A 27640-nucleotide genomic window follows, 5' to 3' on the forward strand; every position below is an offset into this window, starting at 1 on the left:
GGAAGAGCATAGTCAATGTCACTGAACTGTGCATGTAGAAATTTTTGAAATGGTGTATCTTTGGCTATGTATATTTTCACCAAAAAAAAAAAAAAGGTCGAGAAGGGAGAACTTTGACAGGTTGTGGGGTTGTTAACCAATGTCATAAAACAATATGTGTACTACTGTTTCATGAGAAACTTAGTTCTGTAAGCCTTCACCTGAAGTACAATAAAAAAATAAATAAAGATACTCTTTGTAAAGTAGGAGCCTTTCTCATGTGGAGGAGTTTTCATCAGGCATGCAGCTCAGTGCTTTCCTCACCTTTGCCAAGGAAGCACTCATGATACAATAGATATTTGTTGCCATTTGCAAACTTTGTAGTTTCTGCTGAGTATTAGAAAGTGAATTAAATAGCCTAATTTGGACTTCAGTTTATATAATGGTGATGCCATTATTTAAAAACAGAAAGAAAGAAAGAAATTAACAGTGGCTTCTTAGCTGTTCATCTGCTATTAAGTACTGGTAGAGCATGTACATTGTACTTTTGCCACAAGGGAGAGGATGGAATGAGGGTGCTGTTGTTCATGTTGCACTAACAGGTGGACTCAAGTAAACCAAGCCATCGCAGACGAGTTGCAGAAGGCCCAGAGTCTGCTGCAGCTCTGGAAGGCGTATGGCAGTGCTCACACTGAAGCCACAGCAAGGCTGGAGCAGCAGGCAGCAAAGTATCAACAGCTTGCAAGCATCAGCATGTCTGGAAACAACCTGGCAGAAATCCTGACCCCAGCCCTGCACGACATAAAGGTGGGTGCAAAGCTCGTGGGGAAAACCAAGGCCAACTCGCCCAAACAGATGGGACCAGTGAAGGATTGACAATGATCCAAGGGCTAGACAGACCACAGGGACAGAGAAATTGGTCAGGACAGGTGCCACGAGCAGGCCATCTAGGACATAAGCAAGGCCATGGATGTGTGAGGTTGGGAGGACCGGATGGCAGAGGAGACCTCCAGACAGCACGTAGCTGGGTCAGGGGGACCTGACACCACCTCATTCCAGTCTACCTGTTCATCTAGCAGTTTCATCTCCTAAGCAAAAGCCTTATAGTCAGTTTCTCAACTGAGTATGATCATCTAAGAATAATAGATGTTGAATCCCTAGCGTTAGAAATAATCGTGAAGTTGGTGCCCGCGTTAGTGTGGTTTTTCTGTGTGCGTAGTGATTTTTTAGATGATATTTAAGAGTTGTATAATTTCCTCTGTGTTCTTTTTTGCCTCTTATTGTTAATGAATGCCCAGAAGGTAAATACTTTTTAGTTTTTAACTTGCTAACTAGATATATTTTGTATCTTCTGATACTGTAGGTCAAATTAAAAAGTATTAACCAATTTAATTAGAGAGACAAGAATCCAATAGATATTCTAGTCAACTTCTACCTGATTTGTTGTTTAAAATTTAAAAAAAAAAACCCTCACCAGAAATCTCACTCACATCATATTGCCAGAATAGCCTTGATTAATGAGGTTTTATAGTCACTACGAATGAATCAGTTTATATCAGAAAGTCTCAGATGGGACGGTTTTGCATAGATTCTTGATATGGTATTAAATTGTTAGGTGAGTAGAAACTGAGAACACGTGACTACCCACTCCATAAATTAGAAACCTCAACTCTATTGATCACTGGTGAGTTTTAGCTCTGAACTGACAGATTTCAGGACATAGCACCAGGGCGTATATCATATAAAAAAACCTAGCTTTTTCATCACTTTTAAATAAACAATAACAATAAAAAGCCACAACCTCAATTTCAGGGCAAAAATTCCCCTAGATGTCAATGGAGCGGCAGGGGGTGGGGAATTGTGGTGTGAAGAAGGGAGTGTTTTGTGATGACTTTTTCCTCTCCAGGAGCTGCAGCGTGATGTGCAGAACACAAAAGAAGTGTTTCTCCAAAACGCCGCTCTCCTGGAGCGATTCCCACCCTCGCCCTCCGCAGAGTCCAGCCTCCAAGTGCTCCTCTCTGGTCAATCGCACTCCCTCCAGAGGGCTTCTTATTTGGAGAAGATGCTGCTTGTGAAAGCAAATGAGTTTCAGGTTCATCTTACTGTTTTTCCATTCACATTGTAGTTTGGGACATTTGTGCAGTGCCCTCAGTCCCTTGGATTCTGGGAAGTAATTTGTGCTTTGTGGACTGCTCCCTCGGGAACTAGACAGCAGAGCTGCCCCGAATATGTGCGCCATTGGCATGATTCTAGCTTCAATCCCATGGGCAAGAGACAGATCTTAAGTGACCCTTTCTTCTTTATGGAACATGTTAGTTTAAAAAGTGATAAACGTTATCTTTCATACTCTGTTCTGATCTCACAGTTATTTGGCTCTCCAAGTGGGCTGATTGAGTCATAGAAGTAGCTGCTTCAAGCATAACCATGTGTTGTGTTATTTAGTCACTTTTTTAAAAGCCTTTCGTAGCTGAGCTGTCAAAAAGCTGGGTAGAAGGCTGTGGAGCTCTAATAGCAAGTCTCAGCACCAACAGGAAAAAATCAACTGAGGGAGCAGAGTAGTCATTCACGGTTCTCTGCATGCCCCCATCAAGCAGGTGATCGATCCATTCATCCTCAAAAGGCTCAGTGCTTTGCCAAAGGCACAAAGTGAAAACCAGAGTTTTCATCTCGAATGTTCAATAATGAGATCCTGGAGGTTGAAAAACAGCTTGAACTTTCATCAGCTCCCAAGACTAGCCTGTGCTTAATTCTGTTATATATGTACATGAAAATTGCTTCTAATGACAATTTCTCCTGTTTTAGTTTGTTCTCTCACAGTTTAAGGATTTTGAGGACCACTTGGAATCTCTAAAATGTCTTATTATGCATGAAGAAGAGAATTTGGATAAACTCTACCAGCAAGAAAAAGAAGAAAATTCTGACATGATCCTGGTATTGCCAACGTTTGTCTTTCCTAAAGTCTTAGAATCACTATAGGATAAAAAATAATAAGCGAATTACTGTCACATTGTAGAATTTATTTGCATCCTAACTAACTTTTGAGCACAGTCATTTATATGCATTCATTCGTACACTATTTTTCCTAAGGCCTAGAAAAGTATGACAGCATAGAGAACTGTTTCAGTAATATGCCACAGTAATTTTTAGTAGTTTTTTTTTTTTTAATCTTGATGTCTTTACTGATTAGCTTCAGTGGTTGTTGTGATTGATTAAATTTTTATGGTTAGTTGAAGATCAAAAGTAAAATATTAAAATTGTATAATTTTTCTTCATTACCTTAATAAATTTAGTATAAATGAATGGAAGAATTAAAGAATTCTTGCAACTCCTAGTGATCAATATTTGTAACCTGGATTAGGAGTCAGTAAACTATGGCCTGGTGTCCAAATCCAGGCTGTGACCTGTTTTTATAAATAAGTTTTATTGGAACACAGCCACATTCATTCATTTACTTATTGTCTACGGAAGCTTTCTTACTGTTAGGGCAGAGTTGGATAGTTGCAGGAGACCACATGGCCCACAAAGCCTAAAATATTTATAATCTAGCCCTTTATAGAAAAAGTTTGCTGACCCTGACCTAGAATGTTATAGTAGAGTTTTATAGTGATAACATGAACATTATGAAGGATGTTTGTTTAACATAATGGTGACCAAGAGGCTGTCCCTAGAATATCTTTTTAAAAATAAATTTCTGATGTATTTGCTTTCTTATGATTTCATGTTCTTCCAAAATATAGGTACCATATGCTTTGCTAAGGTTATTTTACAGTTCAAATTTTCATTTGATTTGTAAGTAAACTGTGTGACTTGTTAAAGGTCCTTGTTGGCAGACTAAATGGGATTTGAAGTTCCAGAATTGGTCTTTTTTTTAAAGCTCATTTTTCATATTTCTCAAAGACAAAATCTGAGCTCACTTTTATTTCCTGGGCTGCTTAGGTGCTGGCTGTGTGCAGCTTGGTTTCTAGAAAAGGCACAGGACCTGGGTTCTAGGTTCAGCTCTGCCACTAACTAGCTACTTGACCATGGGCAAAGCATTTATCTGTTTAGGCTTCAGTTGCCTCTCATCTTTGAGATAAGGGGTGACCTACAGGATCTCTGTGGCCTTTTCATCATCTACATATCTTACCGGCATTCAAAAATTTGAATTTAATTTTTTTTAATAGAATCATGTGCTGGCACTAACAGCCCAGTCACCTGATATTGAACGTTTGAATGAAGTCAGTCTCAAGCTGCCACTTAGTGACATAGCTGTAAAGACATTACAAAATATGAACCGGCAGTGGATCCGGGCCACAGCGACAGCACTGGAACGTTGCAGGTCAGAACACCCCTTCTTTACTCATTGTGTTTCAGTTAAGGTAAAATGAATGGCTTGAGTTTGGCAGTGCCGTTCTTATGTGACTCTTTTGTTTTTAAACCTTTGTAGTGAGCTTCAGGGAATTGGGTTGAATGAAAAGTTTCTTTATTGCTGTGAAACATGGGTCCAGCTTCTGGAGAAGATAGAAGAGATGCTCAAAGTGAATATTGCCAGCAATCTTCAAGCTCTCCTGGAACAGCAGAAATCATATGAGGTAATCCTGTGCTCTCTCCCACCCTTGTACCCCTCGCTCTGGGACAGGAGTTGGGGAAAGATAAATTTAAAATATAAGGAGTACCTATCAGTCTCTAAATACAGAATGTATGTCGTGAAGCAAATTCAGTTGTCAATCGCTCACTTGTAAAATTCTCTCACATCATAAATTCTACATTTTGTTCTACCACCCTATTTTAATAGTGACAGCATTCCTGCAGTTTCTACAGTAAATGGAAGCTTCTAGCACAGCTTTGCTTCCACAGAGTGCAAACATTATATACACCATTTTACCGAGAGCATGTTAAAATACTTCAACTCACCTTTGCATTTTCACTGACAAATTCTTTAAAACGTTGGAGCACATGGCATCATAATAATTGTGTTAATAATTTTACAGAGTTTCCCTCTGATACTTGTGCTAATGTATATTTGGAAATAGTCCTGGTGATCATAGGCAAATCCTGCATTTCAAAAGTGTGCGTGATTAGCTCATTGTAACTTTTTAATGTAACTATTTACGTCTGCATTGCGGCATTAAGATCATTCAATGAAAATGAAATCCGCCCTGCCAAAAAACTGGGTAGCCTCAAATAAACTACTGAACCTCTTTATGCCTTAGTTTCCTCCTTTGTCAGATGGATATAATAATAGTACTTAAGTCCTAAGGTTAAGGAGTAAATGAGACAAAGTATATTTTACACAATGCCTAGCAGATAGCAAGTACTCAATAAATGGTACCTGCTATTATAATTAGATGTAGTTATTATAACTTTTAAGACTATATTCATAGGTAATGTTGATGTAATAGTTGAGCATTTTTGGTAGTTGGGCTCAAATACTTTGAAAATGAATCATGTCACATATCCTCTATAAGCTTAGATGTTAATTGGAAATTTAAGTTTCGTATTCATAAAATGAATTATATTAGCTACTGTTTTATATTTTGACTTATCTGCAGATGTTAGAAGCTGAAATTTCTATAAATCAGACAATTGCTGATTCTTTTGTTACCCAGTCCTTACAACTCCTGGACACAGCAGAAGTAGAGAAGAGGTAAGTTGTCCGGGCGTATGATGGTTGTCGGTTTACGGAGTATAGAACAGTCAGGGCAGGCCTTCTACTATGCAGCTTGACCATGCCAGCTTCAAGGCCATACTAGTTAATAGACCACAATGGGACCAGTCTTCTGACTGTACGTCAGGACAGAGTCTTGCTATGTGGCCATTACAACATCAGTGGTACTTTTCCCAAAGTTGGGTAGTGAACAGGCTTCACAGACCAGAAGTTTTGCAAATACCCACTTGAGACATACAATTATCTAAGTTCTAACCCCAGATGATTTTTCTGTGGTATGTTTTCCTCTCTTCCCTCTCCCTCATGATGTTTTGCTTTTTAAAAAATAATTTTTGAAGTACTTCTGTTCCCAGCAGGTAGCTCTGTCACAGTTGTGAAAGAAGGGGTTTCTCTCTGTGTTACATTCATGGGGTTGGGGTCACTGGGCAGTGCCAGGCCAGGCCGAGCAGAGCCCCTTAGTCTAGCCTGGCAGCTATAACAGAACCTGCTCGTGCAACTGGTATGCATGGCGGACAGAGCCCAGATGTGGCCTCACTGCCCAAATATTTCCCCAGACGTTCTGATAGGTATTTTTTTTCCTCCCCATTGCCACACATTATACCTCTGGTTCTTCTTCCAGCATAATTAAGAAATACAAAGCCTGTTTCTTCCTAGATCAGAAGTAATAAATTGAAGCCAGTTCCAGAATGGTAAGCTAGTTTTGATTTGATCAGTAAGGCAAAATAGGACATTTTTCCATAATTCGTAAAAGGCCTTTTTTTTTAAATCATGGGTGTTACTTATCTGGAAAAGAAGCCCTGGTGGCACAACAGTTACATGCTCAGCTGCTAGCTGAAAGGTTGGCCGTTTGAACCCATTTGGCAGCTTCGCAGAAGAAAGACCTGGCAATCTGCTTCTGTGAAGATTACAGCCTAGAAAACCCCCTGGGACACTTCTGCTCCGTCACGTGGGGTCACTTAACGACACTCACCAACAACAACGTTTATCTGGGAAAGGACTAGTTGAATAGTTGTAGAAAGCACGCTCTTTATTGCTCAAATTATATAAAGTACAACCCTCAAGTAATCAGTACCCTTTCCCACTGATCCGATATTGAGTTTTCCATGCAGCATTTGGTATGTTAAAACAGCTTCAGTTTGTTTAAGGGAATGATTGGCATGCATGCTGGCAAAATACCAGGTTACATGCAAACATCTTCCGCTAAATCCCTCTTGGCTAATTCACACACTGCCCTGGCCCAAAGCTTCCATCCTGTGTAAGTTGAATAATGCTCATACTTTAAGAAGTTTTTTCCGTGTAAGTTGCGCATGTAAATAGCAAATCTGAGCTTCTATTACCCATTGGTGGTTATTTTTTTCTGCACATTCATGTTAGGATTCACTGTAGTAGTCAACTCACTGTCTGTTTTTACCAAGACCGGAGTTTGTTTTGAAATTCACGATGATGAAGGACCAGTGGCAAAGTGCTGCGCAGAGGGTACATCAGAGGAAGGGTGACATCGATGGGCTAGCGAGGCAGTGGCAGTACTTCAATGCCTCCGTGGAGGACTTGCTCCGCTTCCTCACCGACACCGGCCACTTGCTGTCTGCAGTGAGGAGCCAGGATCGCTACAGTCTCTGCCAAACTAGGAGTCTGATCCATGAGCTCAAGGTGGGATATGCACAGGAACAGGGTGAACTCTACAGGGTTAGAAGGTGGTCATTATTTGTAAGATGTTCACGCACCTCAGGTTTTATATTTTCTGTGATGTCATAGTGAAAGTGTGCTCTCAACGATGGGGAAGCCAGCCGTGTGGGGTCCACAGTCCACAGCCTGGTCTTCAGCCTCTTGAGGTCAGAATCCCAAACTTACCCATTTATCCAGAAGTAGTGAGGCTCTCTTGGGTCATGGTATGAGTAACAATGGGTGGGTTGAGTGGGGAAAGGGTGATGTTGGGGTCACAGTTTCACACCACCCAGGCTCTTAAGAAACTGACTAATATATACACTGACCACCATTGTAGTCATTTAAAGTGGGAGTCCTGCTTACTCTTGAAGGGCACATTTATTTAGGCAACCAAATTTTCCGTTACAAAGTTGGATGGCGATCATAGCATTAGAATTAGTTGGCTATTCCCAGAGCATGTTTCGTTGAGCTATAGAGCATTCTTTACCTTAGAGGGACAGCTAAACCAAACACTAACCTTCTGAAATCCTGTGCTTTCCTCATTCATTCATCTAGTCATCAAATAGTGAGTGCCTGCCTACTATGTGGCAGTCATTGTTTTAAGTGCTGGATATCTGGTATGGATTAAGGGAAGATCCCTGCTCCCAAGAAATTTACATCCTACGGGGGCAATCAGAGCGAGCCCTGGTGGTGCAGTGGTGAAAGCACATGGCTGCAAACCAGAAGGTTGGTGGTTGGAACCCACCAGCCACTCCGCGGGAGAAAGATGTGGCAGTCCGCTTCCGTAAAGATTTACAGTCTTGGAAACCCTATGGAGCAATTCTGTTCTGTCCTATACGGTCACTATGAGTCAGAATTGACTTGACGGTAGTAGGTTTGGTTTCTGTGGGGGCAATCAGACAAATAAGTAAGTAAACAGGAAAATATCAGATTACAGTAAGGCTTGTGTAGATAATTAAAACAGAGGAATGTTACAGCCAATTAATGTAATTGCTGTCAATAAGTTGTACACCTGTAAAAAGTTCAATTGGCAAAAGTTGTGTGATAGATATATTTACAACAATGACCAAAAAAAAAAAAAAGAATAACTTCTTATGTACAATCAAACACCTCATGGGATTTGGTTCCTTGGTTTGGAGGTTTAGGGTCATGGTTTCAGGGACATCCCAGTTAATTGGCCTAATAACGTGTTTAGTGCTTCTACCTCCTAGTTCCTGGGGTCTTAAAAGCTTGCAAGCAACCATCCAAGGCACGACAATTGGTCTCTACTCACCTGGAGCAACAGAGGAAGAAGAGTTGGGAACAGGAGGAGGAAATGGAATGAATGGCTAATAGCCTCTATGAGCAACTGCCTCCTTTGCCATGAGACCAGAAGAAATAAATGGTGCCCGGCAACCATTACTAAACATTTTGATCAGCGAGTTTATAGAACATTCCTGATCAAAACGGGGAAAATGCAGAACACAATTTAAAGTTGTTGCGGAATCTGGACTTTCTATATCCATGGAGGCTAGATGAAGCCCTGAAACTATTGCCCTGGGATAATCTTTAAACCTTAAACCAAAAATATCCCCTATAATTTTCTTAAAACCAAACAATAATTCAGCTTAATTAGTAAAGAATGTCAACCTCGAGCATTATGCTTTTTAAAGAACTGTCTATATGGGATAAGTTGACAACAGCAACTTGAAAGATTAAATAGTAACCTTAGGGGACAGTGACTTTATGTTAATGGAGGAGGAACAACTCAGAAAAGGAGGGTGAGAATGGTTTCACAACTTGTAGAATGTATTCAGTGTCAGTAAATTGTATATGTAGGAACTATTGAATTGGTGTATATTTTCCTGTGTATATTAACAACAACAACAAAATAAATTATAAAAAACAAATGGGAATGTAATGGAGGATTTGGGTGATAGGCTTATACAGTAGTCACCCAAAGATGCCTATGTCCTAATCCCCAGAGTCTGTGAATATGTTAATTTACATGGTGAAAAGGACTTTGTAGATGTGATTAAGTTAAGGGTCTTGAGATGAGGAGATTATTTTGGATTATCCAGGTGGGCCAAATGTAATCACAAAGGTCCTTATAAGGAGGCAGGAGGATCAGAGTCAGAGAAAGAAGATATAAAGATCGAAGCAGAGATCAGAGAGAAGAAAAGATGCTACGCTGCTGGTTTTGAAGATGGAGGAAGGGGCTATGAGCCAAGGAATGTGGGTGGCTTCTAGAAACTGGAAAAGACAAGGAAGCAGATTCTCCCCTGTATCCTCCAGCAGGAAAGGAGGCTTGCCAACACCTTGATTTTAGCCCAGTGAAGTTGACCTCTAGAATTGGAAGATAATAAATTTGTGACGTTTTAAGCCACTAAATTTGTAGTTATTTGTTACAGCAGCAATAGGAAACTAACATAGGCTGGCTGGTTATTTTAATTGGGTGATTTTTGGAAGGGTAACATTTAAATTGAGACCTGAGTGATAAAAAGGAGCCAGCCATGCAAAGATCGGGAAAAAGAATTTTTAAGAGAGAGCAGGAGCAGCTTGCCATCATCCCCAATATGGAAACCAGCTTAGCAAAGTGGAGGAACAGAAAGGTGGCCAGTGTGGCTAGAATAGAGCTGTGAGGCAGATAGAGGTAGGAAATGAATCTGAGAGGCAGGCCGGAAGGAGCATTTTATAGGCTGAGGTGTAGTGCCTGGATAATAATCTTGATGGAATAGGAGACCATTGAAGATTTTCAGTTGGGGAAAGAGTGCCATGATATGATTTGTATTTTTTAAAGATCACTCTGGCTGCTCCAAGGAGAATGGAATGTTGACAAGCTAAAGGAGAAGCAGCAGTACCAGAGTATTAGTTATCTAAAGCTGCATAAAAACAATCATATTATTACTGTCTCTCACAATTCTGGGTATTGACAGGGCTCATTTAGGTGGTTCTTGCTTAGGATCTCTCACAGTTTCAGCAGACAGTGACTGAAACTGGAATCATCTGACAGCTTACTCACTCTCATGTCCAGCACTTAAGCTGGCAGGACTCAGACAGCTAGTAGCTGGAGCAGCTGGGGCTCCTCGGGCATCATTCTCTGTGGTCTCTCCACATGAAGGCTTCTAGGTAGCTAGACTTCTTATATGGCGGCTCATGGCTTCATTGGCACATGATTCATTGGCAGAGAGATTCATGCAGAAGCTCTATTGCCTTTTAAACCTAGCCTTAGAAGCCGTATACATCGGCATCTGGGGTCTTAAAAGCTTGCAAGCGGCCATCTAAGATGCATCAATTGGTCCCAACCACTTGGAGTAAAGGAAAACAAAGAACACCAAAGACACAAGGAAAGTATTGGCCCAAGAGACAGAATGGGCCACATAAACCAGAGACTTCATCAGCCTGAGACCAGAAGAATTAGATGGTGACCGGCTACCACCAATGAACGTCCTGACAGGGAACACAACAGAGGGTCCCTGATGGAGCAATAGAATGATGGGATGCAGAACTCAAATACTAGTAAGAAGACCAGACTTAATGGTCTGACTAAGACTGGAGGCGCCCCAGAAAGCATGGCCCCTTGTCTCTCCATCACCCCAGAACTGAAACAGTTTCTGAGGCCAACTCTTCAGACAGGGATTGGACTGGACTGTGGGACATAAAGTGATACTCGTGAAGAATGTGCCTCTTAGACAAGTAGATATAAGAGACCAAAGGGGCGGCTTCTGTCCAGAGGTTAGAGGGGAAGGCAGAGAGAGTAAGGAGCTGGTTGAATGTTCATGGGGAGCCAGCGGCGGAGGGGAGGAGTGTGCTGTCGCAGAATGGGGTGAGCGGTTGGGGTCTTATAACAATGTATGTTAAAAAAAAAAAAAATCTGTATGGGAGACTAACTTGAAATGTAAACTTCATTTAATTACATCAATAAAAAAAAAAAAAGAAGCCATATACATGAAACTATTGATCAAGGCAGTTATATGTTCACACTCAAGTTGAAGAGGAGAGGACAGATGCTCCACCACTGGCTGGAGTGGCACGGTTCTGGAGGAGCATATGGGACTGGGAATATTGTTGCAGCAGTTCATGGAAAACTACAGTCTTCCCTAATCCGTTAGGGTTACAAAAGAGTGATCACAGTGAAGATGAAAAAAGAGTATTTTCGCAGGTAGAGTTTACAAGGATTGCTAATGGTTTGGATATGGTAGATAAAAGAAAAAGCTAAGTCAAGGATGACTCTAGGTTTTGGGCTTAAGCATCTTGGTGCAAACAGTGTGCTGTTGACCAAGTCAGAGAAGGCTGGACGGGGTTTGAGGTGGCTACTAGAACATCGATCTAAGTGGATATGTTGAGCAGTACTGTATGTTGGAAGGACAAGTGTGGAGTGGAAGTGTGTTCATCGAGTTGCGTTTTCTCTTATTTGTATGCTGCTCCTGAAGATACACTCTGTTTTCCTCCTTTGGATTTGGATTATCTCAGAAACACATTTGTAAATCAGTGCTCTGTTGATTTTTTTTTTTTCTTTAATCAGCTTCCATTTTGGAGAATTCCTACATTATGTCTCCCTTGAGAAATTTGAAGATGAGGGAAACCACCATAGTTAGAGCAGACAAAATCTATATAATTCTTTTTTTTTTTTCCTGAAACAAATGCTTTGGGAAGTGTGACTCGATTAAAAGATTTTTACTTCATTTTTGTATTGTAAACAACTAAGTCCTCTTTTTAAGAAAAGCCAACATGATTTTCAAATGGAATTTTTTAAAGCTATCCCTTTATTGTATATATCAGTGTACATGTTTATATGCCCAGAATAAGGCTTAAATGTTTATTTATTTATTTTGTATTTCACCTTTTTTATTTGTCCTCTCTTCTTTTTATATTTGTTCAGCATCGTGCACATTCTATCCTTGTGGGTTAGGAGTAAGATGACCATGATAATGACGGGTATTTGCTATTAATTTCAGGTCTAATAGTCTAGCCATTTTCTTAACACTCTTAGATCCTCCTATCTTATAGGCTTTTATTCTTTGGAGTATATTTTTCTTTTCTCTATGCCTCTAATCCTTACACTAATAATCTTATCTCTTACCAGTCCTGGGAAATTAAGAACCCATCATTTGGTAGTACACTGTCTGCTTGATGTAAAACATTAGCCTTTAATGTGAATTGTGTGCATTCTAACAAGATTTGTCTAATTTATATCAAATTTAACATTAAAAAAAAAACTCTGAAGGAAATACACACAAACATCACACTTTGATCACATCAGACACTTAAGCAAATCACTTTTCTTCTGTTTTGTTTTAGAGTAAAGAAATTTATTTTCAGAGAAGACAAACCACCTATGCACTAACCTTGGAAGCTGGGGAACAGTTACTGAGCACAACTAACCTGGAAACTGAGGAATCAATTGACAAGAAAATCAGACAACTTCAGGACAACTGGAAAGACACAGAGCTTCAAGTAGGAGAAATGATTAAACACTTCCAGAGCATTGTAGAGGTAAGCCCACCATTTACTTTCCATTCATGATACTCAAATGCAGTACATAAAATTTTGTTCACTGAATTAATCCAAAAAACACAAAATAATAAATGCTGGAGAGGTTGTGGAGAGACTGGAACACTTACATACTGTTGGTGGGAATGTAAAATGGGACAACCACTTTGGAAATCGATTTGGCACTTCTTAAAAAGCTAGAAATAGAAGTACCATACGGTCCAGCTATCCCGCTCCTTGGAATATATCCTAGAGAAATAAGAGCTGTCACACGAATAGATACATGCACACCCATGTTCATCGCAGCACTGTTCACAATAGCAAAAAGATGGAAGCAACCTAGGTGCCCAACAACGGACGAATGGATAAACAAATTATGCTATATCCACACAATGGAATACTATGCAACAATAAAGAACAGCGATGAAGCCGTGAAACATCTTATAACATGAAGGAATCTGGAGGTTGTCATGCTGAGTGAATTTAGTCAGTCAGAGAAGGACAAATATTGTATAAGACCACTATTATAAGAACTCAAGAAAAGGTTTAAACACAGAAGGATACATTCTTTATGGTTACGAGGGTGGGGAAGGAGGGTGAGGGTTATTTACTAACTAGATAGTAGATGAGAATTACCTTAGGTGAAGGGAAGGAGAGCACACACTACAGGGGAAGTCAGCACAACTGGACTAAACCAAAGCCAAGAAGTTTCCTGAATAGAATCGAACACTTTGAGGGACAGAGTAGCAGGGGTAGGGGTCTGGAGACCATGCTTTCAGGGGACATCTAGGTCAATTGGCATAAAAAAGCTTATTAAGAAAATGTTCTGCATCCTACTTTGGTGAGTGGCATCTGGGGTCTTAAAAGCTTGCAAGCGGCCATCTAAGATGCATCAATTGGTCCCAACTGCCTGGAGTAAAGGAGAATGAAGAACACCAAAGATACAAGGAAAGTATTAGCCCAAGAGACAGAAAGGGCCACATAAATCAGAGACTTCATCAGCCTGAGACCAGAAGAACTAGATGATGCCTGGCTACCACCGATGACTGCCCTGACAGGGAGCACAACAGAGAGTCCCGGATGGAGCAGTAGAAAGGTGGGGTGGAGATCTCAAATTCTAGTAAGAAGACCAGACTTAATGGTCTGAATGAGACTGGAGGATCCCTGGAAAGCATGACCCCCGGATTCTCTATCAGCCCAGAACTAAAACAGTTTCCGAGGCCAACTCTTTAGACAGGGATTGGACTGGACTGTGGGGCATAAAGTGATAAACTTGTGAGGAGTGTGTCTCTTAGCTCAAGTAGATACAAGAGACTAAACGGGCAGCTTCTGTATGGAGGTGAGACAGGAAGGCAGAAAGGGTTAGGAGCTGCTTGAATGGACATGGGGAATCAGGGGTGGAGAGGAGGAGTGTGTTGTCACAGTATGGGGAGAGCAATTAGAGTCACATAACAATGTATGTATAAATTTTTGTATGGGAGACTAACGAAATGTAAACTTCATTTAAACTACTACAATAAAAAAATAAAAAAATTTTGTTCACTGAGTGAAAATAGGAATTGATTTTAGGAAATCACAGTATTTTGAGTTTTCCAAGAGAACTTAAGTCCCACTAATGCATGTGAGTCATGTCAGTTACCTAATGTAAAATAATGAGCATTGAAAAAGCTCAGTATTAGGTATATAAATACTCAAGGTTCTGTTTAGGTATTTACTTTTATGAAACAGGAAACTCATTCATGTTCAATGGAAGGTTAATACACAAAGTTAATATTCCACATATGGTCTGCTTTTGGGTGTAGTATATGAAAATAAACACTATGGGGCAGTTATACTTTGTCCTATAGGGTCACTACAAGTCGGAATCAACTCAGCAGCAGCGGGGTTTATATGAAAATCAACACAGTGATACTTCATCTTTCTCCTATCATCAGAGACTGCTGTTTTTGTCACTTAAGTGAATTTCCCAGATAACTTAAGATTATACCTTTAGAACCCAAAATGTTTTATTTTGGGATCATTATTAGGAAAATCATTACTGTATTGTCATGCTAAAATACCAAGTTACTGTCAAGGACTCTGAGCTGTTTGAACCTACTCTCCATGGCCCTAAACTACTATGCTTTTTAAAGTTCTTTATGGTTTTTATAGGTTTTTCCTTTCTTCTTAACATTAAGCTGTTGATTTTCACTTTTTGTTTCTCCAAGAATGACTACTCCTATATACCCCACTCCCCTTTCTAATCTGCTCTGTGTACCAAAACCAGATAACCAAGCTTGCCAGAGATATCTTTCTGAATAAAGAGTAGATACGTGCTGAGCCTGGTGGCACAGTGGTTAAGAGCTCAACTGCTAACCAAAAGATCGGCAGTTCGAATCTACCAGCCACTCATTGGAAACCCTATGGGGCAGTTCTACTCTGTCCTGTAGGGTCACTATGAGTCGGGATCAGCTCTATGGCAGTGGTGTTTTTTTGTTTGTTTGTTTGTTTTTTATGTGCTGAGTTAGAGCCTAAGTTTCTCTTCTATGAGTAAAGTGTCTGAACCTTATTAATTACGTGGACTGTGTGAAATTCATTTATTTAGCAAATAGATGTTGAGAATCTGCTATGTTTAAAGTATGATGGTGAATACAATTAATGATTTGGTGAAACAAAGAAGAACACAAATTTTGCTTCCCTTTTTGCTTTCTTCTCGGTTCAGCTCCAAATAGTTGAATTTGCTAGACAAGTGAGCTCCACTTAAGTGAGGCATTATCAGAGAACTGGGCCAACCCAAGTATGCTTAAGTATCAAATATACGGAGAAATAGAATAATGTTTCGTTTTACGTCAGTCTACTTTTTATAATGTCGGGAGAAGAAGCTTGCCCTAGTGAATCAGTTATAAATGCAGGTGTGAAAATGCAGGCAACTACATAATTGCTCAATAATGTAAGGTTTGAGGACAAGAAATGGCATGAAAGAATGATACTAGAAGTGGAGAATACGGTCTTAGGTCCACTCTCGACTATGTTGCTCCTTAACCGCATATCCTTGAGTCAGTCAGAACCTCTCTGAACTTCAGCTTTCTCATTTGAAATGTGATGATAGTACTTGCCTTGTCTGTCTTCTAAAGTTATAATTACAATGACATATTAAAGTTGAAAATGCTTTGTAAATGGCAAAATGCTTTAAGTAGAAGGCAGCAGTCAGAGCAATGGTGGACAATGGAGAAATGAAACTTCCATGTGAAAGGGTCGCTAAAGCCAAACTCTAGAAAGGGGAAGAGAGAGTATAGGGATGATGTTAGAAAACAAGATAAGAAAAGTGATTGAGTGCTTTTGCTCTATGTTGCTATTATAGCATATGCCCTCAGACTGTCAATGCTAAAAATTAGTCCTTACAGTAGTGTTTTAAATGTGAACTCTTAAAATAGAGATAAAATTAGATCGATCAGGGATATGGAATGGGAGAAAAAAATATTTCAAAGCAAAGGCCAACCAGTGGTTGACATGAGCCACATGTAAGGCTACAAAGAGGCACTGAGCCACCCTGGTCTGCTCTTCTAGACTGCAGTCTGCTCAAGACAAAGAATTGAAGTCCCTAGGTGTGCAAACAATTAACATGCTTGGCTGTTAATCGAAAGTTTGAAGGTTGGAGTCTACCCAGAGGCACCTCAGAAGACAGGCCTTGTGATCTATTTCTGAAAAATCGGACATTGAAAACCTATGGAGCACAGTTCTGGTCTGACACACATAGGGTCACCATGAATTGGAATCGGCACAGCAACTTTTTTTTAATGCTTTATAAAAATACATTTTATAGAAAAATTATATGGATTAAATAAGTTTTTCTGTTCTACAGTTAATTCTTAAAGAATAAAGTACTTATTTTTAATATTATTTTCAAATAGATTTGGGACCAGTGTGAAAAGAAAATCAAGGAGTTGAAAAGCAGGCTGCAAGTTTTAAAGGCAAAAAGTAAAGATCCTCTTCCAGAGCTTCATGAGGACCTCCATAAAGAAAAGGAGCTGATTAAGGTATTGAAATCTGAAGTGGTGTTCAGGATAATCACTTAGCTGTTTTCTGAGTACTTGAAATTTGCCTTTCCATTTCTCTCTTGAAACTGAGTTTTCATGTTCAATTGGAAAACATTTTTCCTATTTTCTAACATAACATCCTAATCTCTTAAGGAACTGGAATCAATGCTCTTTGAGATCCATGTGTGGAGATGAGAATGATTTTTGCAGAAATTGACTTCTTAGGATCCTGGGGGTTTTATCCTTCAGGTTCTCTTTCTTAATATAAGATGTGACCTCTGAGATTACTTGAAAGCTGTTCCCTTATCATATGACCTTGTCTTTGAAATGAGAGTAAAGTATGACTAAAGAATTTATTTTTTAGAAGCCAGAAGGTTGGATTTTTTGCTCAAGTATAACATTTTTATAAAACTTGCAAACTCTATTTTGTCTAATTGATACCTCACTGACAAAAATTCCTGGATAGGATAGGCCTTTACAGAAGACAAGGCAAATTTATGGATGAGAATTTGGACCAGGAAAATTCCCAGAGCAGGAACTCCCTGCATCTCTTTCCTGTCTACAGGCTTGATATACAAAGACATTGAGAGCCTATTGGAATCATCTTTTTCTTACTTCAGTGATTTCAGGGATGGACCAGATTGAAAAATTAGGATGAAATGAGTAGTCTCATACTTCAGACTATGTTGAAAATTAGTGTTCTTGTCCTGTATCCTTTTTCTTCATTGTGAAAATTTCTAATATGCAAAAAGACATAATAAATAATATGACAAGCTGCCATGAAACCATCACCTAGCTGAAGAAATGAAACATTACAAATACAGATCAAGTGCCCAGTGTACCATCTTCAGTCTACTTCCTACCCCTGTCCCTCTAGAGGTGTGCACCCTCCTGAATTTGGTGTTTATCATTCTTATTCATTTCTTTACAGTTTTACTACATGTATATGTAGCTCTCAATGAAGTATAGAAGTATTGCCTTCCATGGTTTTAAACTTTATATAAGCAGTACCATACTCTATACCATGTATGATGTAACTCATGACGATTGTGGGCTATTATTATTGATACCTGTAGCTCATTCATTCTCACTGCTGTGTAGTTTGCATTATATGAGTATAAAACAATTTATATATGCCTTTTCTAGTCACTCAGATTGTCGGATTTTTTTTTTTTAACTTTTGCCAGTCTGATAGGTGTGAGATGGTATTGCTTCATAGTTTCATTACTAGTGAACTAAGCATTTTTTCATATGCATTGCTCATTCAGGTTTGCCCTTCTGTAATTGCCTGTTTATATCCTTTACTTGTTTTTCTGTTGGGCTGTTTGTTTTTTTCTTATTGAATTGAAGGAGCTCTTTATTTATTCTAAATACTGTTCCTCTGCTGAGTATATACATTGCAAATGTTCTCTCATTCTAGAGCTTTTTTTACCCCTCTTTTTTTCTTGGTGTCTCTGGATGAACAAAATATTTTTTTAAATTTTAATGTCAGTGAATTTATCAATATTTTCCTGTATGGTTTGTACTTTTTGTTTCTTTTGGGAAATCTCCATTCTAAAGTCATAAAGATAACTTTACTACATTTCCTTCTGAAAAGTTTTCAAGTTTTGCTTGAAAGCAAATTTGGGGTATTTTCATTTAGAGACAGAAGCATGATTTTTGAAATATTTGTACAAATAGTGATTGTCCACTATAATAAACTTCCACAGTAGAGTTCACTGTATATATTGTTTAATTCCTTGCTTTTTTCACATAGTATTTATGAATATTTTAAAGCTCTTGACACATATTGCCAGATTGCTTTCCTTTTCATCATGCGTTTTGGTATCTGAGGACTTACCATGTAGCAGGCACTGTGGTAGGTGCTGGGTGATGCGTCGGTGAGCGATGCTGTCATGGTCCTGCCAGTGTGGAGCTGACAGTCTAGTCTACCAGAGAGACACATGTTTACCAGATGGTTGTACAATAGGCATAAATATATACGTGTGTGCGTGTGTGTGCAGTGTGTGAATTATAAGCCTGATGACTATTAGTAGAGGCATCCCAACATTGTCTGATGGCTCAGGGAAGGCTCCCCTGAGGAAGTAACTTTGTGGCTGAAATCTGAAAGTTTCAGCACAAATTAACTAAATATATTTGTGGGACCATCAGGGTGAAGGAGCGAGGAGGAGCAATTAAAGAAATGCAGGTTTAAAGATTAACGAGGAATCACGGCACGTATTAAACTTGCCCCCAAAATACATAAAATGCAATGCCAAAAAGCATGTAGACACAGTCATTCCTTTGAGGACACAGTTTGGTAGTATTTCTTAAGAATCGTAACAATGTCCATATTTGAAAGTTTTACATCTGTTAATTGTCTTTTGAATTGTGGGAAACCAGGTGTCCAAATGGAATTGATCTAAACATGCCTGCCTGCCATGTAGGCATTGAAGCTGGTACCTCTGACCGTGGGCAGTCTAAGCCTCCTGGTAACTGATGGAAAGCTTTGTGTAAAGCCCAGTGGTTTTCTGGGTCTCCTCTAGTTTTTATTTTGTTTTCTTTTGCCATCAAGTCGATTTCAACTCATGGTGACCCATTTTAGGGTTTTCAATGGCTGATTTTCCAGAAGTAGATTGCCAGGCCTTTCTTCCAAAGCACCTCTGGCTGGACTCCTTTCATTTAGCAGCCAAGGGAATTAACCATTTGCTCCACCCCAGGACAAGTTTTAAATTAATGAGTGGTATATCTCAGCTTATGAGCTTCCCCCTGTATGTTATGTAGCTATTAGAAGTCTTCTACCTCAGATCTGCTCTCATGAACTTTACTGGGGTTGTGAAGTTAAAATTAGGTACCAAAAACTTAAGGTAGTGATTTCTCTTCTGATAAAAGGTGTTATTTCTTAATCTCCATGTTACCTGTAGAAAGACTTCTAGCCATTTTATTGAATGTAAATTCTTATTGGCAAGTTGTAAGAGAATGGCAGTGTAGCTTTTAGATCTCTCGAAATTAATCAGAATTATCACGTTGTTATTGTTGCCACCTCTCAGACTTCTCTCTGATGTAAATGGAATATTCTTTCAGATTTTATCTGACAGGTATGAATGGAGACCTTAAAATGTGCCAAGTATAAAGAATTGTGAGCACAATAAAAATCTGGGGTATTTTAACAGTCTGACTGTTTTGGCTGTTTCTTTTTACTTCCCCTGCTATGAAAGTAATTTTCTCAGTTAGGTCCCAGAATTCAGAAAGTTTTAATTTGACAAATATTTTACTTTAAAACATAAATGTTTCCATCGCCAGATAAAATTTTCTGCTAACCAATCTCTGGCCAATTCTTAGGGAACAATTTATTTTCTCTTCCATTATACTCATTATTTTCAGTAGTCAACCAAATATGTTATTCCCTTTGAACAGAAGCTGTTTCTGTTGTATGATTGCCATAATTGCAACAATGCATTTCTTAGGAGTTTCAAACAATGGGAAATCACACTGTATACAGCATTTCTGTAATATAGTTTCAGAATTAAAAACGTGTATGTGTGTGTGTAAGGCTGTTTCTAGACAACAAAAATATTTTCCTCTGAAACTAAAGGCCTCCCTGACTTTGAATTAATTATAAAAAAGTCTGAACTACCTGAGGAAATGAAAAATCAAAGTAGAGACAGTGATTTCTTTTGAGGAAAAGGTGGTTAAGAACTGGCCAGCCACAACTGCAGACGCTCACGGTGGGCTGTTTCTCATTCAGAAGGCCCCTCCCCTTTCCCTGGCCTCCCTTCCCCCAGAGTCCAATCAAAGGATTAGCCAACAGGTTTGGAAACAACAGCAGTTTGAGTGGAAGCCTTTTCCTCCCCACTTCTTGTGTTGAAATGCAGGAACTAGAGAAGTCTTTGGCTAACTGGACTCAGAACTTGAAAGAACTTCACACTATGAAGGCTGACTTAACCCGGCACATTCTTGTGGAGGACGTGATGGTTTTGAAGGAGCAAATAGAGCATTTGCACAGACAATGGGAGGACCTCTGCTTAAGAGTAAGTCAGTTAACTGCAGGACACAGCTGTTTCAGAGTTTATTGAAATGTCTCCGAAGGCCGGACAAAGTAGAAAGGAGCTTAATTCCCTTGAACTGGGAGGCCCTTTTTAGTTGCAGCCTTCTTTAGAAGGCAGCAACATGATTTAACAGATTTGACCCTTTGTTTCTTCAGCACAAAATACTGGAACTTTGCACACTTTTTTAGTGAGCTTCTTAAAACATCACCTTAAGTGGAGGATAAGCTGCAATTATGAGAAGACGCATGTACTCTGCTCTCTGCCTTGGGCGGGTGACCAGTACTAACCAGCATATTAGAATCAGGACTCAGGACAGAAGGTGTTGTTTCGCCCTTCCTGCAGTCTCTTCCGGGCCTGACAAACAGCCTAAGCTTTACTTAGTGCAGGGCACAGGGGCATTTTATATGAGAGCTTTGCTCTGACATGCTCTCCGATGTTTATATTCGGGTAGCCTGTTTTGGAAAGCTGTCTGAAAGAAATGATGAATGGCTATACTTTGTATCACAGGTGATCACCTCTACTTATTAAGAATGAAACTGGTTAGAGTATTATATATGTTTGTGACAAGATCAGGATGGAATTAAAGGGGTTAAATCATCTTAAAGATCTTTGTTTTAAAAACATACAATACTAAGAAAAGTAAAGCCCTTCATCTCATTTTTGTGAATTAAGGACAGACAGTATTTAAAAGTTGAAATTCAGACACTCCTGAATGCATTTTAGTAAAAACATGACATTTTCCCCTTCTTGATTTTAGTATTTAATATTCACAGTGTACCCTAATTTTAAATGTTCTTTTAGAATTTTTATTGAAATTTTATATAAAAGAAAATGTTTAGAATATGTGAAAAGTATCCTAAAAACTAAGGTAGATTCAAAGACTAAGGCCCCGAACTAAAAAACTTACTGCCGTCGAGTGGATTCTGACTCATAGCAACCCTATAGGACACAGTAGAACTGCCCCCAAAGGGTTTCCCAGGCTTTAAATCTTTATGGGAGCAGACTGCCACATCTTTCAGAGCGGCTGGTGGGTTTGAACCACTGACCTTTTGGTTGGCAGCTGAGTGCTTTAACCAATGTGCCACCAGGACGCCTTGACTGGGACCCAGATGTTCCTAATTGTTGCCATTATGAAGCCAATCACAATGAAGTTATGCAAACTGCCAGGATTTTAAAAAAGCTGCCCTATAGAATGGAAACACAGAACTTATTTTGTAGGGCTGGTTTTCAAAGCTCTTTTTTCTTTTTTTTTTTTTTTTTTTTTTGATATTGTTTTAATACATTTGGCTGGGGAGGATGTGCAAACAGGTGTTTTTGCCTAACTCTAGAAAGAGCAGAGGTTTTTGTACATAGCGGGAAAGGCTGGGGGAGTTTATCTTTGGTTTCTTCATCAGTAAACAGGGATGTTAAACTTTACCAGAGAAACTCAGCAACTCTTTGTAGCTCTAAGATTCTGAAGATTTAAAGACCTGGGAATACTTTTATACATTTAGAAAGGCTGATTTGTGTTCTTTAAACTTTATGCAAGTAAAAAAAAGTTGAAACCATGTAAGGAGGAGGACCCTTTGCGGGGTTCAGCAGCGAAGGGGCTGGTTATGCTAATGGAACTTTGGGTACTTTGGTGTCAGCCTGCTTGCTGCAGACCGGTATTTGGCCACATTTCCATCCAGAGCCATTGCGCATAATGAGGAGGTAGATTAAATGAGTGATATGCTTTGTTTTATTTTGCCTTGTTTTTGAAGCATAACACTAGGAGATTTAAGTAACTTTAATTTTCCTGGTCCGTTTGCATTACAGATGTTTGATTTGTATTGTGATTTGGATTATAGTTTCGAAATTAAATAGGCAAGACATTGGCCTTGTGTAGGTATAAGGATTAAAGGGGAGGATGTTGGTCATAAAGTTGTAAACTAGCATGTAGCAAGCAGTTAATACGGAGCCCTGGTGGCACAGTGGTTAAAGTGTGCGGCTGCTAACCACAGTGTCAGCGGTTTGAACCCACCCCACAAGCCACTCCGCAGAAGAAAGATGTGGCAGTCTGCTTCCATAAAGATTGACAGCCTTGGAAACCCTATAGGGCAGTTCTACTCCGTCCTATAGGGTCACTATGAATCCGAATCAACTCAACACATCGGGTTTGGAAGCAGTCAATAAATGAGTTAGGGTGGTGCTTATGAGAACTTTTCTAACCTTTCCTGTTTTTAATTTTTAGTGTAGCACGATAGTTGTCATTAGTTGCCATTGAAGCGACTCAGACTCATGGTGCCCTTATGTATAACAGAAAGAAACGTTGCCTGATCCTGAGAAATATTTTAGATAAAACTGAATTCTTCCAGTCACACTTCAGTTACAATTATTGCATTGCTTTTCTTGGCATTTATCAAAAGTGTAAGAAATTCTGTTGACGTTAATCCCTAGGTATTTAAAAGGCAAAAACATAAAGATTTAAGTCTATACAGACACTGGTTAAAATGAGTGAAATTCATATGCCTTTTGATGGGGGGATGAAAGAGGGAGGGGAAATGTCTGGCTATACTCAGCTACCAAATGGGTTTTCATCCACAGGTGGCTATACGCACACAGGAGATTGAAGACAGACTCAATTCTTGGATTGTGTTCAATGAAAAGAATAAAGATTTGTGTGCATGGCTGGTGCAGATGGAAAACAAAGTTCTACAGACAGCTGATATTAGTATTGAAGAAATGATTGAAAAGTTACAGAAGGTGAGCAGGGATATCCAGATGAATAGATTTGTGACCACCAGGGAATTCTGTGCCCTCCTCAGCCTCGGCCTCAGAGCAATATAATGTTACAGATGTGTTTCTAATAACGTTTTAGAAATGTAAAGGGGCTCTCTCATTATGTTTAGTGGTGTGAATTCCAGAGAGATAGGAAGTGTGGGACTGCAATGGGTGGGTATGCTGGTGTGTACTGAGAGCTGCTTTCTCTTGGTTAGGAAGTCTGGCCAGGGAAGAGGCTCATATCTCTTGGAGCATCATTTCATGCCTCTAGCTAAGTTATGGTTTTTCTAGGTGTCATTGTTAAGGAGCCCTCCTCACCAAGGAGAGGGGCCAACAACATTGGGACCCATAATTTTGAAATAGTCACTAATTCCCACAGGAAAGTATGGAAAGAGCATTCTTGCCACAAACACCCAAAATGCGACTCTGTCAAACCTCAGGAAAGCTCTTACTGATATTAAGCAAATTTAGTTATGCTCCAGTCTTTAGTCAGTTGTCCTCACCTTCCAAGTAGGTTAGATTAGAAGAATCTGTGATAGGAAGCCAGGGCTATTGAATTTAGGGAGTGACTGCTGCCTGACATTTTACACATTTGCCTAGTGGGCTTTGTTTGACTTTTTAGCTATTTACTAAAGAGTTGAATGAAGAGGAATGTGAGAATTTTTAAACATTTTTAAAAGTTTCATCAGGCAACTACGTGTTTATGGCTGGAGAGAAAACGAACTTTCAGTAGTAATAAAAACTTCATGTTTTGGTGACTTTGCCAGGATTGCATGGAAGAAATAAACATGTTTAGTGAAAACAAATTCCAGTTAAAGCAAATGGGTGACCAGTTGATCAAGGCGAGCAACAAGACAAGAACAGCTGAGATCAATGACAAGCTCAACAAAATTAATGATCGTTGGCAACATCTTTTTGATGTCATTGGATCAAGGTAAGAAATGACCTAAAAATGATTCTTACTCCCTTGATACAGTGGCTATGTCTCAGATCTAGTAGACTGTGTCCAGTCTTCTCTAAGATAATCTAGCATTTTTATACATTTACAGATAAAGGCAGAGTTTGATAAAATTGAGTGGAAATTCTTACTCCTACATTATTACCACCAAAACCAAATCAGTTGCTGTAGTGTTGATTCCAACTTACGGCGACCTCATGTGCGTCATAGTAGAACTGTGCTCCATAGGGTTTTCAAGGCTGTGACCTTTCAGAAGCACATTACCAGGTCTTTCTTCTGAGGCGTCTCTGGGTGGGTTTAAAGCACCAAACATTTCCATTAGTAGTTGGGTGTTCAACCATTTGTGCCACCCAGAGACTCCCTACATTGTTGTTGTTGTGTTCCGTTGAGCCGATTCTGACTCATAGTGACCCTATATGACAGAGTATAACTGCCCCATAGGGTTTCCTAGGCTGTAGGCTCTAAGGGAGCAGATCTCCAAGTCTTTTCCCCCATGGAGCGGCTGGTGGGTTCGAACCGCCAACCTTTTGATTAGCAGCCGAGCTCCTAACCATTGCACCACCTGGCCTCCTTCCCCTACATTATTAAAAGGTTATATTTTAGTATAGCCCACTCCAATATTTTTTTAGCTGAGTTTCACATGAAATAGATTAGTTTTAAATGAGAATTACAGACTTAATTTGAAAAGATCCTTGAGGAACTATTATTTAGAAATTCTGTCTGCTTTAGGATTTGCCTGTCCCCCAGATGAAATTGTGCCTGCCTCCTCCTGCCTCTGTGTGGCAGATGCAGGTAGGTCAGGGCACAGGGTCTTGGCACACTCGAGGGCAGGCAGTCTGAGTGAGTGCGTGCCAGCATGCCAGTTACCTGATGGGCATCTCATCCGAAGGTGTGGACATAGGAAGCACAGATGTGACTGCATATCACAGCTGTATTCTCCAGTGCAACTTTATCGGAAATAAAGCTGATAATTTTATCTCCCTTCACAAAATGATGATGATGCCCAAAACTTTTAAATGTGTTCTGTCTTCAAATTCTCCAACGATAAATCCCCAACCAAAGTATTTTTCAGTTGCAACCTGGCATACAAAGAACAGTCACTCAGCTTTTGGTCCACTGATGCAGCTTTATGTTTCTGCTGGCCAAGAGAGTCTTTTACATAATAGATGTTTGAATATATGTATAATGTGGAATATACAGGAGAGATTTTAAGCTGAATGAAGAATTGGGGAGTAATGAAAATAAGATACTCCTTAGAACTTGGCATTTCATTTACTGCATTGTTTGCTGGAACTGTACATGAACCTGATTCAGTCAGCAAAGGCAGGGAGCTAAGTGCTCTGAAAATTTACAGGCAGGAAGTAAGATGAGTCAGTTACATTAATCGAAGCAGAATCTGAGTAGCTGTAAAGCCAAGTGGTCTGAATGGGGTGGGACTGGGGATTAGGAAAAGCTTTACAGAAGGGTAGCAATCCTGGATAGTCCTGAATGAGGGGTTGGGATTCTCAACAGTTACTGGTGGCAGAGGGGAAAGACATATGGTGTAAGCAAAAAGGCTTATGGGTAGAGCAGTGTAGATGCCATTCAGGAAATGACAAGAATCCCCACTGGCTCAAATGTAAGAGATGAAGCTAGAAAAACAGATTGGGCCAAGATCTTAAATGTAGGCTAAATATGTGGCCTCCTAAATACAGTCTCAGTCATTCATGGCTCTTTAACAATGAAACCAAATGTAAGGGTGATTTGGCTGGCAGCACAGACTGAGTTGAATCTAACTTCTCTCCACTGCCAATTAGAAAAAAAAAATGTACAGTAATTCATGAGCAGTAAACCAAGAAAGGGTTAAGAACAAGGGCAGATTATCTAATAGGCAAGGTAAGCACAGTGCTTACCTTGCTTATCAGATCATCTGTAGTGAACAATTTCACATTTACTTACATATTAGTAAGGAAGCACAAGTAAGCGCATGCTTACCTTACTTACTGGCTCATCTACCCCTGTCAGGGATTATAAAATTGAAAAAAGGCTTTGGTTCTGTAGGAAGGTGCTGTGGGGTTGGGAGAGAGACAGATGCCAGCCATACCTAGAAACAGAATCTTTGATGTGATGAAAAAAATATGAAATTGTTCACTACAGATAATCTGGTAAGCAAGGTAAGCACTGTGCTTACCTTGCCTGTTGGATAATCCGCCCCAGGTTTTGAAAGCCAGTCCTGACTGTGTTGCTTACTCACCTTGGAAACTTGAGTGTGTGATTTAACCTTTCTAAGCCTCCGTTTCCAAATCCGCAGAGTGTATCTAGCAACACCGCTTACTTCAGGCCTCTATGAAGGTGAATGATGTATAACCACATTTGGCACAGGGCCAGCATATAGGAGCCAACGTTTTTTGTGTGGTAATTATTATCATTGTTTTTCTCTAAGAAGACTAAGTGGCATGTTTGTTGAGAGGAAGAGGATTCCCTCAGTTGTCTTTCCTCCATGAAGCCAGTATCTTTGACTCTAAGAACAGTGCTTCAGGTGTTTGTTGAAATGAATGGATGTACCAATGCATCAGAATAAATGTTGGGTCAGTTGTGTCTAGAATGTCTTTATCATCATTGTCTATATCTTAAGGACCTCTTGGGCATCTAGCATTAATCAGGGTATGATGATATTGCACCCATTCATGGATTATTCAGAAGCAAGATCTAGATTATGCATCTTGAAGACTAGAGTAACAGTCTGTTTTCTTTTTTTTTTTTTTTTTTTTTTTTTTCATTCTTACTTCTTTTATTTTTGGTGAAAATATACACAGTAAAACATACACCTATTCAACAATTTCTACATGTATAAATTCAGTGACAATGGTTACATTGTTCACATTGGGTCACCATTCTTACTACCTCTTCCCAAATTATTTCACCACCATTAACTTAGACTCACTGTTGCCTAAACTTCTCATCTAAGCTTTAGAGTTACTGTTGTCAATTTGATCTCATATAGATAATTCTTTAAAAGAGAACAGTCTATTCTTAATTATTCATGCTCCAGTTATATTACTTCAGAGTTTAGCAGGCTGTTTACTTTTCTCCCTACCTTTCTGGCTGCCTGTCTTCAGCCAATTCCTTGGTGGGATAGAGATACAGCAGCAGG

The 27640-nt window shown here is 39.5% G+C and overlaps 1 protein-coding gene across 1 annotated transcript in view; it reads left to right on the plus strand.

The window, feature by feature from the left end:
• SYNE2 (spectrin repeat containing nuclear envelope protein 2) overlaps window positions 1–27640 on the plus strand; it is a 325154-nt gene that overhangs the window by 259644 nt on the left and 37870 nt on the right. The window contains exons 87-98 of the mRNA XM_004370941.1: window positions 582–786; window positions 1886–2071; window positions 2782–2910; window positions 4143–4297; window positions 4406–4550; window positions 5511–5605; window positions 7042–7276; window positions 12572–12766; window positions 16654–16779; window positions 20634–20789; window positions 23373–23531; window positions 24317–24483. Of these exons, the coding sequence (XP_004370998.1) occupies window positions 582–786; window positions 1886–2071; window positions 2782–2910; window positions 4143–4297; window positions 4406–4550; window positions 5511–5605; window positions 7042–7276; window positions 12572–12766; window positions 16654–16779; window positions 20634–20789; window positions 23373–23531; window positions 24317–24483 (1953 nt within the window). The remainder of the gene's footprint in view (window positions 1–581; window positions 787–1885; window positions 2072–2781; window positions 2911–4142; window positions 4298–4405; window positions 4551–5510; window positions 5606–7041; window positions 7277–12571; window positions 12767–16653; window positions 16780–20633; window positions 20790–23372; window positions 23532–24316; window positions 24484–27640) is intronic.

The sequence above is a fragment of the Trichechus manatus genome, unplaced genomic scaffold (assembly GCF_000243295.1).
Source record: "Trichechus manatus latirostris isolate Lorelei unplaced genomic scaffold, TriManLat1.0 scaffold00010, whole genome shotgun sequence".
Lineage (NCBI taxonomy): Eukaryota > Metazoa > Chordata > Mammalia > Sirenia > Trichechidae > Trichechus > Trichechus manatus.